Source organism: Mustelus asterias, chromosome 15 (assembly GCF_964213995.1).
Source record: "Mustelus asterias chromosome 15, sMusAst1.hap1.1, whole genome shotgun sequence".
Classification (NCBI taxonomy): domain Eukaryota; kingdom Metazoa; phylum Chordata; class Chondrichthyes; order Carcharhiniformes; family Triakidae; genus Mustelus; species Mustelus asterias.
The window spans coordinates 17,383,667-17,398,271 of NC_135815.1; the positions used below are offsets into that span (position 1 = coordinate 17,383,667).

General features: G+C 40.5%; 1 protein-coding gene across 1 annotated transcript in view; it reads right to left on the bottom strand.

Moving 5' to 3' along the window:
• The window catches only part of LOC144504367 (arginase-1-like), a 38,685-nt gene that overhangs the window by 8,454 nt on the left and 15,626 nt on the right, over positions 1–14,605 (bottom strand). The window contains exons 4-5 of the mRNA XM_078229580.1: positions 12,062–12,221; positions 2,361–2,455 (exon numbers count right to left, since the gene is read on the bottom strand). Of these exons, the coding sequence (XP_078085706.1) occupies positions 2,361–2,455; positions 12,062–12,221 (255 nt within the window). The remainder of the gene's footprint in view (positions 1–2,360; positions 2,456–12,061; positions 12,222–14,605) is intronic.

Sequence of the window (14,605 nt, forward strand, 5' to 3'; positions counted from 1 at the left end):
ACACTAGCCAGATGTTATGTTTGGTGGCTGGGCATTGATAAAGAAATTGAAAGCATGGTCAGTCAATGCCCCAGTTGTGAAGCCCAATAGGCCTTTCTGCTGACGGCGAATATGCATTCTTGGGAGTGGCCAGGCAGACCCTGCGCAATAATATATATGGACTTTGCAGGATCAGTTTTGTGTCAGATGTTTCTTATATTCCAAGTAGTTGGATGGCCAGTTGATGAAGTCCACAACAGCCACTGCCATCATTAACGAATTGAGGAAAATATTTGCCATTCATGGCATCCCTGAGGTCTTAGCATCAGACAATGGCACATCATTCACAGCACAGGAATTTCAGAAATTTGTCAAATCAAATGGTATTCGCCATGTTAGGTCAACACCTTACCACCCAACCTCACATTGGCAGAACGGGCTGTACAAATGTTCAAAATATTGATGAAGAATCAAGTTATTAGGCCTTTACCTCTACATTCAGCTAGTTTTTTGTTGTCATACAACATCACGCGAAATGCGACCACAGGGGTCATGTTAGCCGAGCTACTAATGGGACGCTGCTTATGGACTTGGTGGGATTATGATATTTGCAGACTTGTTGGGGAGGGTGGAGGCTAGGCAAGCCTCCCAGAAATAATTTTATTTGATTCATTATTGTCACGTTAGTACAGTGAAAACTATTGTTTCTTGCACGCTATACAGACAAAGCATACCGTACATAGAGAAGGAAATGAGAGAGTGCAGAATGTAATGTTACAGTCATAACTAGGGTGTAGAGAAAGATCAACTTAATACGAGGTAGGTCTATTCAAACGTCTGATCGCAGCAGGGCTGTTCTTGAGTCAATTGGTACGTGTACTCAGACTTTTGTATCTTTTTCCCGACGGAAAAAGGTGGAAGAGAGTATGTCCGGGGCCCTTGATTATGCTGGCTGCTTTTCCGAGGTAGCGGGAAGTGTAGACAGAGTCAGTGGATGGGAGGCTGGTTTGCGTGATGGACTGGGCTTCGTTCACAACCCTTTGTAGTTTTTTGCAGTCTTGGACAGAGTAGGAGCCATACAAGCTGTGATACAACCAGAAAGAATGCTTTCTATGGTGCATAGAAAAATTGATGAGAGTCGTAGCAGACTGCCAAATTTCCTTAGCCTCCTGAGAAAGTAGAGGCGTTGGTGGGCTTTCTTAACTATAGCGTCGGCGTGGGGGGACCAGAACAGGTTGTTGGCGATCTGGACACCGAGAAACTTGAAGCTCTCCACCATTCCCACTTCGTCCCTGTTGGTGTAGACAGGCGCATGTCCTCCACTACGCTTCCTGAAGTCGATGACCATTTCCTTTATTTTGTTGACATTGAGGGAGAGATTATTGTCGTTGCACCAGTTCATCAGATTTTCTATCTCTTTCCTGTACTCTGTCTCAACATTATTTGAGATCCGACCCACTAAAGTGGTGTCATCAGCAAACTTGAAAATCGAGTTGGAAGGGAATTTGGCCACACAGTCATAAGTGTATAAGGAGTATAGTAAGGGGCTGAGGACACATCTCGTGGAATACTGGTGTTGAGGATGATCATGGAGGAGATGTTGTTGCCTATCCTTACTGATTACGGTCTGTTAGGAAGTCTAGAATCTAGTCGCAGAAGGAGTAGCCGAGCCCCAGGCCACGGAGTTTGGAGATGAGTCTCATAGGAATAATGGTATTGAAGACTAAGCTGTAGTCAATAAATAGGAGTCTGACATAGGTGTCTTTGTTATCTAGGTGTTCCATGGATGAGTGTAGGGCCAGGGAGATGGCGTCTGCTGTGGACCTGTTGTGGTGATAGGCGGACTGTAGTGGATCCAGACAAACCGGGAGACCGGAATTGATTCATGCCATGACTAACCTTTCGAAGCATTTCATAATAATGGATGCCAGAACCACTGGACGATAGTCATTAAGGCACACTGCATGGCTTTTCTTTGGTACCCGGATGATGGTCATCTCCATGAAACAGATAGAGACCTCAGATTGGTGTAAAGAGAGGTTGAAGATGTCTGCAAATATCTCTGCCAGCTGGTCCGCGCAGGATGTAAGTGCTCATCTGGGTACCCCATCTGGGCCAGTGGGTTGATTTTTGAGAAGGCTGCTCTGAAGTCTGTGATGATGACCTCAGATACAGGCAAAATAATTGGAGCCTCTGTAATAAATTTGCAACTTACTGCACAATTACCCATTAATCTATATATGACAGGAAAATTATATTCCCATAGATTTTATAAGATACTAAAAGATGTACTAAATAAATAACAATTGCTTCTAATATTTGAAAGTTAAATATTAATTAGACTAATTATAAGTTCTCATATCTTCAATTAAGAAACTCACTTCTCACCAGGATCCACCTCTCTCAGACCAATATAAACAATATCTTTTGCAGATAAACATGGTTTCAGCCAACTGAATCCTGGGACAGCTGGAATCTAAAGTGGAAAACATGAAGAATGACTTGGAGAGAGTTCAAAGAAATTTCGACCTGCTAACTAACAGACAGAAAAATTGCTTTAGATTGAGGTAATCTGAAAGTCTAAGATGAGTGCTTTACAATGATTTTAATGGTAAAGAGTGACCCCAATTACAGTTTCCCCATACTTCCTGGGATGTGGCGAACAAAGGCCGCGGAACAAATCTATGTTGAAACAATTTATATATATTGAACATAATGTTTATTAAGTGTTCCTAGCTCACATCTAAGGGCAGAATAACGTGTGTGGTTGGGGGCTGTGCTCAGAGGTCCTAGTGTAATATGGGGCTTCTGCTAAAACTCATAACACAACAAAACAGCAGCAGCCAGTGGATTAGTTTCATTTAAGCACAGTATATTGTGGTATAATTTGCTTTATTATTAGCAGAGTGTGTAGATATTCTCTGGGCTTATTTCTTCATATATTTTGTTACAATCTAGATCCCGATTTTACCTTACTTACCTAACAGAAAAGGTACCTAGAAACGTCCAAAAATTTGGTTAATAAGATAAGAAAAAGGCAAGTACTAAAAACCCCTTGTACCTGTGTACACTCTTTGACAATAAAATATTTTCTGTTGTCAATTTTATGTCAAACTTTAATGTTAGAAATCGTATTGGAAAAAATTACGTCCAGATTTATAATGGAAATTGCCTGAAAACTTGTCTCTGTTCTTTTGAAGTTTGGCACTATCCTCCTCACAGTTCACAATGCGTCGAAGTTTTGCACCATCTGCACATTTTGAAATTGAGCTCTGTAGGAGTGTCACCCAAACTTGAAACGTTAGCCCTGTTCTCTTTCCACAGCTGCTGTTAGTGTTTTGGGCTTTTGTTTCAGATTCCAACATCTGCAGTAATTTGCTTTTATATTTATTAGTCAAGCACAATCTGCCTTTTACAAATTTCAGCTGGCTCTCCTTAATTAACTCAAATCTCTCCAAGTGCCTTTTGATTTTTTCGCTGATTATGGATTCCAAAACCTTACTCAACACTGATGCTAAACTAACTGACCTGTCGTCCCTAGTACTGTCCTTACACCCTTTCTTTAGTCATATTTGCCGTCCCAATCCCATGGCACCTACCCCATATCTTTTGTATAGGAAAAGTAATTTGTAGTTTACAGTAAAGAAATCTGTGAAGTATGACCAATCATCAACAAGGTTCAGAAATTATTGCGTCGAACTAGAGACGAAGGGCTGCATTCTACAAGGTGCATGGGTGGGTAGGGGGACCAGACAGAGCCTACCCCACAGCCATACCACGCTGCAGGCTGGCAAAAGTAGTTGAGGGAGGGTGGGACTTCCTCCCCTCACTTGAAGGAACTCCCACTCTCAAGAGCAGCCGGCCAGTCTGCAGTTCCAGTGGTGCCAGAGCATTGGTAGGTACTGTCAGGACTGCAAGAAGGCTCACAGAAAAGAGGAAAGGTTACCCCAGAAAAGTAAGTCCTATGGTTTTTGAATGGTGAGGTTTCCTGGAGCCCAGGGAGGGAGGAGGATAATTAACCTTAAATTATTTATTTAAATATGGCCTGCAGGCTGTCGATTTCAGTGTCCGCTGTATTATGGAGTCAGCTCAGTGGTGGACAGGAATGTGGTAGGCTAGCTACCCAACCTATTTTACATGACACCTGTCAAAAACACGCTTGGGAGAGACAGTTAAAATCCAGCCCACAGATTACTTTGGTTCTTGGTGTATGTACTTTTCCTGTAGCAATAGTTTTACTATGACTGTTGGTATTCTGTCAAGATTAAAGAATACAGTTAAAGTAACTATTTGTTTATGGTGTGTTAAGTGTGTTTTGGCAACTGAATTAAAATGCATTTCATTCAGTGCTTTGTGATAAACGCAGTCAGCTATGGGATAGCCAGGAAATGTTAAGAGATGGTACCAGAGAGCACCAGGCGGAGAAAGATTGTTTACCATGTGGCATGAAAAGTATTACTACATTGTTTTGGGCCATTATTTACAACTACAAAGTTATGTATAAATTATTGACTAATTTCAAAGCAACAATTACATATAAATGTAATTAGAAACTTTTCCATGAATAATCCATTAGTTACTATGAACTTTAGTAACTCGTAATTTTAGATTGCTGTGGTTGCAATTAATGATGACTTATTTTCAGTCATTTCCAGCAATAATAACAGCCAGGCACAGCATAGGTGTAAATTAGAAGTCCATGACATTCTAACAGTGGCTGGTAGGAATATCCATTGGTTTTAGACAACCGGCATAGCTATGGTACTGCCAGGGAATTTAAATGCCAGAAAGCTTGTACAATCTGAGATAGAAGAATTGAATATTATTTGAATATTCTTACTTTAACTTTGCTACCAGTTGCCTCAAAAGCTGACTGCAGCAAAGAAACACAAGTAACTTATGAATATGCAAGTACATTATTTTCTATATTAAGGCATTTAGAAGACAAAATAATCCAAGAGAATTATATTTATTATATTATGTTATTTTCTTCATTCTTTATAATAGCATAATGTAAATACATGTTTTAAAACTTTAGTTGTTTTTGGGATAAGACAACAAGATCCCCCTCAGACATGGAACTTTTGATTATCAGGTCTGATTATCAGACTTGAGTCAATGGTAGCATTCTCTCCTGAACCTGTGAATTCAAGTTCCACTCCATGGACTTGAGCACCTAATCTAGAACTGATATTTCAGTGTAATACAGAGGTGCTTTCAGATGAGAAGATAAACCAAGACCGAGAGAGCTATCTGCCCTCTGAGTTGGATTTAAAAGACCATGCTGTCACACAATTCAAAGAGCAGGGGGTTCTGGTGGTGTTCTAATCAATACTTATCTCTCAAACAATATCACAAACAGATTATCAACAAATCTGTTATCTCATTTATCTTTGTAGGACATAGCTGTGCTTAATTTGATTGTTGTTTTCCCCCATATTACAACAGTGAAAATACTATTTCATTGGCTGTAAAACACTTTTGGGTTCATTGGAGTTTGTGAAACGGGCTGCGTAAATAAAGGTGGTTTCTTTTTTCTTAAGTAATTTGATGCAGAGTAATTCATACAATCCAAATTTATCATCACATCATGAGCACTGGGATAATGGTAGAAATTCATCTTAGTGAAGAATGGGCAATTTGAATTTCTGCCCCAATTATTCATTTTCTTTCATAATAGCAGATCGTAGAATTTATCTTTGTGTCAATAGTTACTTTAAGCTCTCATTGTTGTAGGGATAAGACACCAACTTTCCCCAGAGAATGAACACTTTTGACTGTATTACAGAATTTCACCTGTAGCGATAATATACTTTTGCCTTCCAATTTTGTCCTCTTTCCTGTGTGAAATGCTTTGGAATCGAGCCTAACACTTCCCATGATATAAACAGAAGAGATTGGAAATTCACCGTAGATGTACAAGGGCAAGCCCACATGCTAGCCTAAATTTTATGCTGTTATAGAATTGTGTTGCATCCTACCATGTTATTTCAATTAGCCTACTTGTGTTTAGACAGGCATTTTGAATGCCACCTGTCACTTCTGCTGAAAAATCAGATGGGCAGGAGATTTGGAAGGTTGCAGCAAAGTCCTCCTTCATGCCATGGCCCACACCATCCATCAAACATTCACACCCCTATTTCTCCATTGGTACAAATATGCACCTCCATTTTACCTATATGTAAACCTGCCATTTATTTAGAGTTTAACTAGCTTCACTGTCATAACAGCAAAGTTTGGAAACTTCAAATCTTATTCGAACTCCTCACCAGACAACATTTTTGAGTATTTATTGCAACTCAAATGTTGTTAAAGTGACATTGATTGAAGAGTTTCAAATTATGTCACATATGAAATATTACAGTACTATTATACTATTACATTATTCATAAAATATTACAACACGGTTACATTTCTTACCATATTATTACTGGGTGATTCTAGCAGCATATATAACTATTATTCACTTCCAAACTATGTAGAATGCAATCAGATATAGAGCTAAGCTCCATTTATTCTGTAACAGCAATAGGCTGTGTCCTCATCTTTAGAAGATAAACCTAGCACTGCACCTTTGTGACATATTTCCAATGCCCACACCAGCAATCCTGTGGCATCACTGAGTGAGATTGTAATTTCATTTTGAGACTATGGACATGTGAGAAAGAAACAAGCAGCGTGCTCTTGTAGGACAACTTTCATGTTTTAGGGTTTCAAAAAGTAATCCTAATGTTACAAGTCAGGTTGGATCCTTCAAGGTGTTCTACGAAGCTCGCCTGACCTGTAATGTTTTACGTTGAATTTGGCTAGGATGAGCATGAGATGTTTCACTTCAGGTGTAAACTGACCCATGAGGAGCTTTATCAAAAACAAAGTTTAATTAAGAATATTGTTGACATATTTAGTAAGACACTTAGCAAGAACTTTTAACAATTACAAACAAGAAACACAACAACCACGATAATGTATAATTCTTAGGGAAATATCTCTAATGTGTTCCAACCAAAGCCAACATCCAATACACAAAGCCCTCCAAATAAACACAGTACAGCATAGATTAATGCCCACTTGTTACAGGAATCCCACCTCCTGGGTGGAGTGCTGAAAATCCTTGGGAAGAAACACAGAAGAGATTGTAGTCGAATCTATTCCCAAAACACAGCTTCTTTAAGGCAGAACCAAAGAGAAAAAATAAGGGGAAGAAAGAGACTGTATCTTAGCTTGCTGCTAAACTGCTTCCCAAACAAAATTGCCCAAAAATGAAACCGAAAGCCCAAAGAAAAAACCTCTATCATCTGAATGCCTCAAACTAAACTAAAAGCCCTATCACCTGACTGCCACAGCTTAGCTCCACCTCCAATGACATCACTGAAGCTGTAAGCTGCATGATTTTAAAAAACCTTTCTTAAAGGTACACTCATGACACTAACCAATGAATTACCTTTGAAGTGTAGTCAGTGTTGCTTTCTAGGCAAATGTGAATGCTCAAGAAACTTGAGATATTGCATTTGTTGTGGGCTTTCATTTACATTTAGGTTGGATTCAAATCCAAGGACAGAGATGAGAAAATGTTGACCATATTCCCCTCCCCACCCCATGCAAAGATAATTTTATTACAGTATGCAATCACATCCCTTTTTAGAAAGTTCTTGAACGCCCTGTATGAATCTGACTGCCTGGTACACACCCACCTGCTTAAAAAAGATGCTTCAACTGTTTACAGTATTTTTTCTCCTTAGTTTCTTGATGATGGGGGTCTGGAGGATTTGTGTATGGAAGTAGCCCCTTTGAATAACATAGGAAACGAAAGGACATAATAAAACAGGACCAAAGAACCAAAGGAAATTACACCACACGAACAGGTCCTTCGGCCCTCCAAGCCTGCACCGATCATACTGCCCGACTGAACTAAAACCCCCTACCCTTCTGGGGACCATATCCCTCTATTCCCATCCTATTCATATATTTGTCCCAATGCCCCTTAAAAGTCACTTTCGTATCTGTTTCTACCACCTCCCCTGGCAGCGAGTTCCAGGCACCCACCATCCTCTGTGTAAAAAAACGTGCCTTGTACATCTCCTTTAAACCTTGCCCCTCACACCCTAAATGCCCCCTTGAAATTGACTCTTCCACCCTGGGAAAAAGCTTCTGACTATCCACTCTGTCCATGCCCCTCATAATCTTGTAGACTTCTATCAGGTCACTCCTCAACCTCTGTCGTTCCAGTGAGAACAAACGAAATTTCTCCAACCTCTCCTCATAGCTAATGCCCTCTATACCAGGCAACATTCTGGTAAATATTTTCTGTACCCTCTCTAAAGCCTCCACATCCTTCCGGTAGTGTGGCGACCAGAATTGAACACTATATTCCAAGTGCGGCCTAACTAAGGTTCTATAAAGCTGCAACATGACTTGCCAATTTTTAAACTCAATGTCCCGGCCGATGGATTCTGTGTATGGTTCTCTAAAAGAATAAACCTATTCAGCTCAATAATCTTTTATTTCACTTCCTTTTTGGGGAAAAACATTAAAAATAAACAGAAGGTTAACTGAATGATGATAACAGCTGCAACTGCAGTGCAATTGTCTCTATACTCAGTAGGGTGGATTTTGATCACCACTTCAGTGTTAATCTGTTCATAGCACCCACAGAATTTTCATTCCATTAAAATCAATGGAATGAAAGCTATGCAAAAAAACTATGGCTGCAAGAGATTGGGTGGGTGAATCATCTCCTAATTCCCAAAGCCTTTCCACTGTACACTTCTGAGTTGTGCCTTTTATAGTGAAATACTCTCCACTTGCCTGGTTGAGTGCAGTACAAACAACATTCTTGAGGTTTGACACTATCCAGAATAAATCAGATTGCTTGATTGGCATTGTGTTATCATAGAAATCCTACAGTACAGAAAGAGGCCATTCGGCCCATCGAGTCTGCACCGACCACAATCCCACCCAGGCCCTACCCCATATCCCTACATATTTTACCCACTAATCCCTCTAACCTATGCATCTCAGGACACTAAGGGGCAATTTTAGCATGGCCAATCAACCTAACCCGCACATCTTTGGACTGTGGGAGGAAACCGGAGCACCCGGAGGAAACCCATGCAGACACGAGGAGAATGTGCAAACTCCACACAGACAGTGACCCAAGCCGGGAATCGAACCCAGGTCCCTGGAGCTGTGAAGCAGCAGTGCTAACCACTGTGCTACCGTGCCGCCCCTTACGTTGTGTTATGATGGCCATGGGGGATCATCAGTAGATCTCCTCGTGGGTCTGATTACGAGCTCCCCTGTTAAGTGAGCAGAGGCTCACCCAATAGGAAAGGAGCAGCGGGAGTTTAAAAGCAGCTGTTTCTACTCAGGCCAGCAGTCAAAAGACTCCTCGGCTTGACCTGTGTATTGTAGCTGCAGAAGCTGTGCTTTATTCACTATGTAAGTAAAGGGTGTTGGTTTTTTTATACATTCATAGGACATGGGCATTGCCGGCTGGCCAATATTTATTGCCCATTCCTGGTTGCCTTTGAGAAGGTGGGTGCTGTGGGTTGACCTACAATGCCGTTAGGGAGGAAATTTCAGGATTTTTACCTAATGATTGCGAAGGAATGGCAATACATTTTCAAGTCAGAATGGTCAGTGGTTTGAAGGGGAACTTGCAGGTGCTGGTGTTCCCATGTATCTGCTGTCCTTGTCCTTCTCAATGGAAATAGTCGAGGGTTTGGAAGGTGCTGTCTAAGGATCTTTGGTGAACTTCTGCAGTGCATCTTGCAGATAGTGCACACTGCTGCTACTGAGCATCGGTGGTGGAGGAAGTGGATGTTTGCGGATGTGGTGCCAGTCAAGCAGGCTGCTTTGTCCTGGATGGTGTCAAGCTTCTTGAGTGTTCCATCACACTCCTGATTTGTGCCTTATCGATGGCCTTGGGGAGTCAGGAGGTAAGTTACTCGCCACAGTATTCCTAGCCTCTGATCTGCTCTTGTAGCCGCTGTGTTGAGCCCAGTTGAATTTCTGGTCAATGGCAACTCCAAAGATGTTGACAGTGAGGGATTTAGTGATGGTAACACCATTGAATGTTATGGGGCACTGGTTAGATTGTCTCTTATTGGTGATGGTCATTGCCAAGCATTTGTGAGGCGCGAATGTTACTTGCCACTTGTCAGCCCAAGCCTGGATATTGTCCAGATCTTGTTGCATTTGAACAAAGACTGCTTTAGCATCTGAGGAGTCGCGAATAGTGCTGAACATTGTGCAATCATCAATGAACTTCCCCGCTTCTGACATTGTGGCGGAGGGAAGGTCATTGATGAAGCAGCTGAAGATGGTTGGGCCTAGGACACTACCTTGAGGGACTCCTGCAGAGATGTTCTGGAGCTGAGATGACTGACCCCCACAACCACAACCATCTCCCTATGTGCCAGGTATGACTCCAACCAGCTGAGAGTTTACCTCCTGATACCCATTGATTCCAGTTTTGCTAAGGCTCCTTGATGCCACATTCAGTCAGTCAAATGTGGCCTTGATGTCAAGGGCTGTCACTCTCACTCTTAGTGATGGAAGACTAGCCTTGCCAAGGTTATTACACATCCCATCCACCACCTTAACATTCAATCCCTTCAACACCAGCGCATTGCAGTGTGTACCATCTAAAGATGCACTGCATTCTTCTCTGACAGTTCCTTCCAAGCCAGTAATATCCACCACCTAGAAGAAGCAGGTCCATAATAAAACCATTACACCATTCTGGCTTGGAAGTATGATCACTGACCTCCTTCAGGTCAAAATCTTGGAACTTCCTATCTAATAGGACTATGGATGTAACTTCACCACACTGACTACAACGATTCAAAGCGGTAGCTCACCACTACCTTCTTAAACACAGTTAGTAATGGGCAATAAATGTTAGCTTTGCCAGCCTTGTCCACATCACAGAAAAAAACATTTTCTTTTAATTCTATAACTAGTATCCAATACATGGGGCTAATTGAGAATCTAGATGTGGCTATTTGTATTTTTGATTAATAATTAAAATATGATTAGGCTTGTGATATCATTATATTCATGCATTGTATATACATGTATTTTAACCTTCTTATGCATTTTATGGAATAATTATCAGATGAAAAACAGAGCAGGAGCAAGTTTTTTAAATGGTCTGTGCTTTATTTCCTTGGTTAGTGCTATTGGTTATCTGCTAAAATTGTGTGTAACATAGGTGAAAATGCTTTATTTCAGTGTCATGGAGACACCAGCAACTTCTTAAGATGAGAAGTTGGTTAGGATTTAGGATACACTGCCTGATAGGGTGGTTTGTACAGATTCAGTAGTAGTCTTTGAAAAGGAATTAGATAAGTACTTGAAGGAGAAAATAAATCAAGAGTACGGGGTAAGAGTGGAGAAAGGAAACTAATTTGATTGCTTTTCACAAAAGAAGCTCAAGCTGATAGGCCAAATGCGTTCCTTCTATAATGCACTATTCTAACTGACATCGTGGCCAGCTTGAACAATCAGAATAATCACTCCAGACCAGCAAAAGAAAGCAAGCCCAACAAGTGGCAAAGAGCTCTAATAGGACATATCAGGCTAAGGAAAAGCAACATCCAACTATATTATGGATGGAGAGCAGGAGTACGTCTCACGCCTCTTTTTGTGAGAGTCAACATCCTTAGTAATTGTTCCAGTAAGGTCAAAGTACTCATTGTAAGTGCTTGCCAAAAATCTAAAAACTGCACTAAAATGCCTTGAATCTGATAAATTCATTGCAGGCTGCCAAAATGTGGTGAAAGAGAAAGAATGCAACATTCCACCTGAATGATATTTATGATAGTTAAGTAAATATACATATGTAGCACATTTACCTGCATTATGTGCAAGGCATTTTCTAAAATTATTGCTGTGGCTAAAATGATGTTATCATAGCAGCACCTGTGGCTAGTCGCTGATTTTGTATTGGACAACAATGTTCTCTAAAGATTGCACAATCTGTTCTGCTAGATTACTACGGGCGGTGAAATGGAAAATCCAGCCCAATTTGTCTTCACACAGTGATGTATTTAATTTTTGCATGTAATTTCACATTTACCTCAGTCTTGAGTTCCTTGATGAGAAATGACACAGGTTGACCGTGCAGATTACCTGATGGTGTTGTACTAGGCATGTTAATGTCAGCATGGGCATCTACCCAAACCACACACAGGTTTGAGTGAAACGCTGCATCCCCGGAAATTGATCCGATTGCCAAACTGTAATGAGAAAATGCATTCATATTATATCAGCATTTTATCTCAAATTAAATATATTTCAAATTGTTTCCTTTGTAATATGAAGTCTACACATTCTATCTCTATTTTATATTCTTGTGATGCATTTCTAGACGTTTGTCTCCATGAGAATGGTGATAAGAAAATATCTTTCGGATATCATAGATATCAAAGCCTATGTTGAACAAATCTGTTTGTACAAAGCTACTGACAAGTAGCACAAATCTAATCAATGGAGATACTGTCAGGCATAGTTTTTAATGATTATCAGCCTGTTAAAAATTAATGTTTCTCGTTTTTCCTATCCATCATATAGACCTACTGGTCACATTTATTTCCATTTTTTCTTGGGATGTGAATGTTGCTGGCAAGGCCAGCATTTATTACTCATCCCTAACTGATCTTGTGAGTGGCTTGCTCGGCCATTTCAGAGGCAGCTAATTGTCAACCATATTGCTTTCAGTCTGGAATCATATGTAGGCTGGACTGGGTAAGAATGGCAGATTTCCTCCTCTGAAAGATGTTACTGAAGCAAATGGTATTTTATGACAATCCACTAGCTTCATGATTATTATTAGTGAATCTAGTATTTTGTTCCAGACTTATTTATTAACTGAATTTAAATTCCCCCAGCTGATGTGGTGGGATTTGAACTCATGCCTGCAGTGCATCAGGTCAGGTGTCTGATTTAGTAATTCAGTAAAGTTGCCACTATGCTATTGTTATTTTAACAAAACATTAAAGTGGACATTTCCACCGCCCATCTTTTAAATGTATTTTGTTTACAGATGTCACGAAAGAGTCTTTGGTGCAGTCACGCATATGAAGGATGAAGGAAAAATTCAAGTTAAATGGATCCAAGTACAAAACAATTATTAGGATAAACATATCCTGATAGTGAATGGGGAATAGGGACAGGTGTCCAGAGTCAAGATGTGGAGATGCCAGCGTTGGACTGGGGTAGGCACAGTAATAAGTCTCACAATACCAGGTTAAAGTCCAACAGGTTTATTTCATAGGTTGAGCTTTCGGAGCTTTCATCAGGTGATGAAGGGGCAGGGCTCCAAAAGCTCGTGCTACCAAATAAACCTGTTGGACTTTGACCTGGTGTTGTGAGGCTTCTTACTAGAGTCAAGGTCAGAGGTCCCATGATAGATAAGGATGATGTGGAGAGGATGGAATCAGCATAGAGTTTCGACAAACTATTGGCCAAGTTCAAAGGCAAGTGTGGTATGTGAGTGAAGTCCAGAAGCCATTTGAAACAGAATAATATGGGGATGCTAGCAGTATTTTCCAGCTTGAATTTCACAGTTGCTTACATATTTGAGGTGGAGAGGATTATAGTGGAGAATGTATTTTTATGTTGAAAATTGGTTTTATTATGTGAAAGGTGTTAAATAAATACAAACTGGTGCAAAAAATTAAAGTTAGTAATAGGGAGAATTAAACTGAAATTAAACTAATTTAATTGAATATTATATAGAATATATTGTATTCCAACAGTTACTCCAGTATTGTGCCTTTGGTGTTCTCCAGCATTGACCCCACTGGTATTTGTAGGAGTGGCAGGGATGCATCTGATTCACATGAGACCTGCAGACACCTGTGCCTATGAACAAATCTGCAGCTGCCATCCTTCATGGCTGGGAAATCTAGTGCTTGTGAAATGTGTAGCCACCTTGACCTCCCCTTCCCACACCCACCTGAAGATCCTATCTGTGCCCATCAACACCCAGTGTGAGGGGACCATTTACCTTGATGATTCTCTGCAATATTAAGTCAGGTCTATTCTGAGCTGGGGAAGCAGAACCTTTTTCAGGGAATCTCTATTTGCAGCTCCATCTCTTCAGCATCTTTGGCATTTTGAGGGGCAGGTGAGGGAAGTTCTACCTCTTTTGGAAGTAACTGGGTGCTCCCATGAGTTTGATAGTAGTCTCGCATGAGGAAATTTGAGGTCAGATTATCTTCCTTAGTTTGAGTTCATTTTTGGAAAAGGCTGTTTTTTAAATTTTGAAGCAAACATCCTACAGTTCACAAGATTATGACCCGTTGACCATTAGAGAATGTAAACATTCTAATCGCTAACAGCTTTTGGAAATGGAGACAAGCCTAATTTATTTCATCATATTTTTATTTTTAAAAATAAAGCAAACAAACTGAATTTGGAAAACTCTAAAATGTTTTTGTTTCATGCATAGTGTTTAGAATCTTTATATTTAAATATGGGAGTGAGACAGAGGGCACAATTTAATCTAGGCGACAGGAGTCTCACCTGCCAACTGGAGAGCCAATGAGAGACCTGTGTCACCTTCTTCGGGAAAGGTCCTCCATGTTAAATGCCAGTCAGACGCTTAAGTGGCCAATGG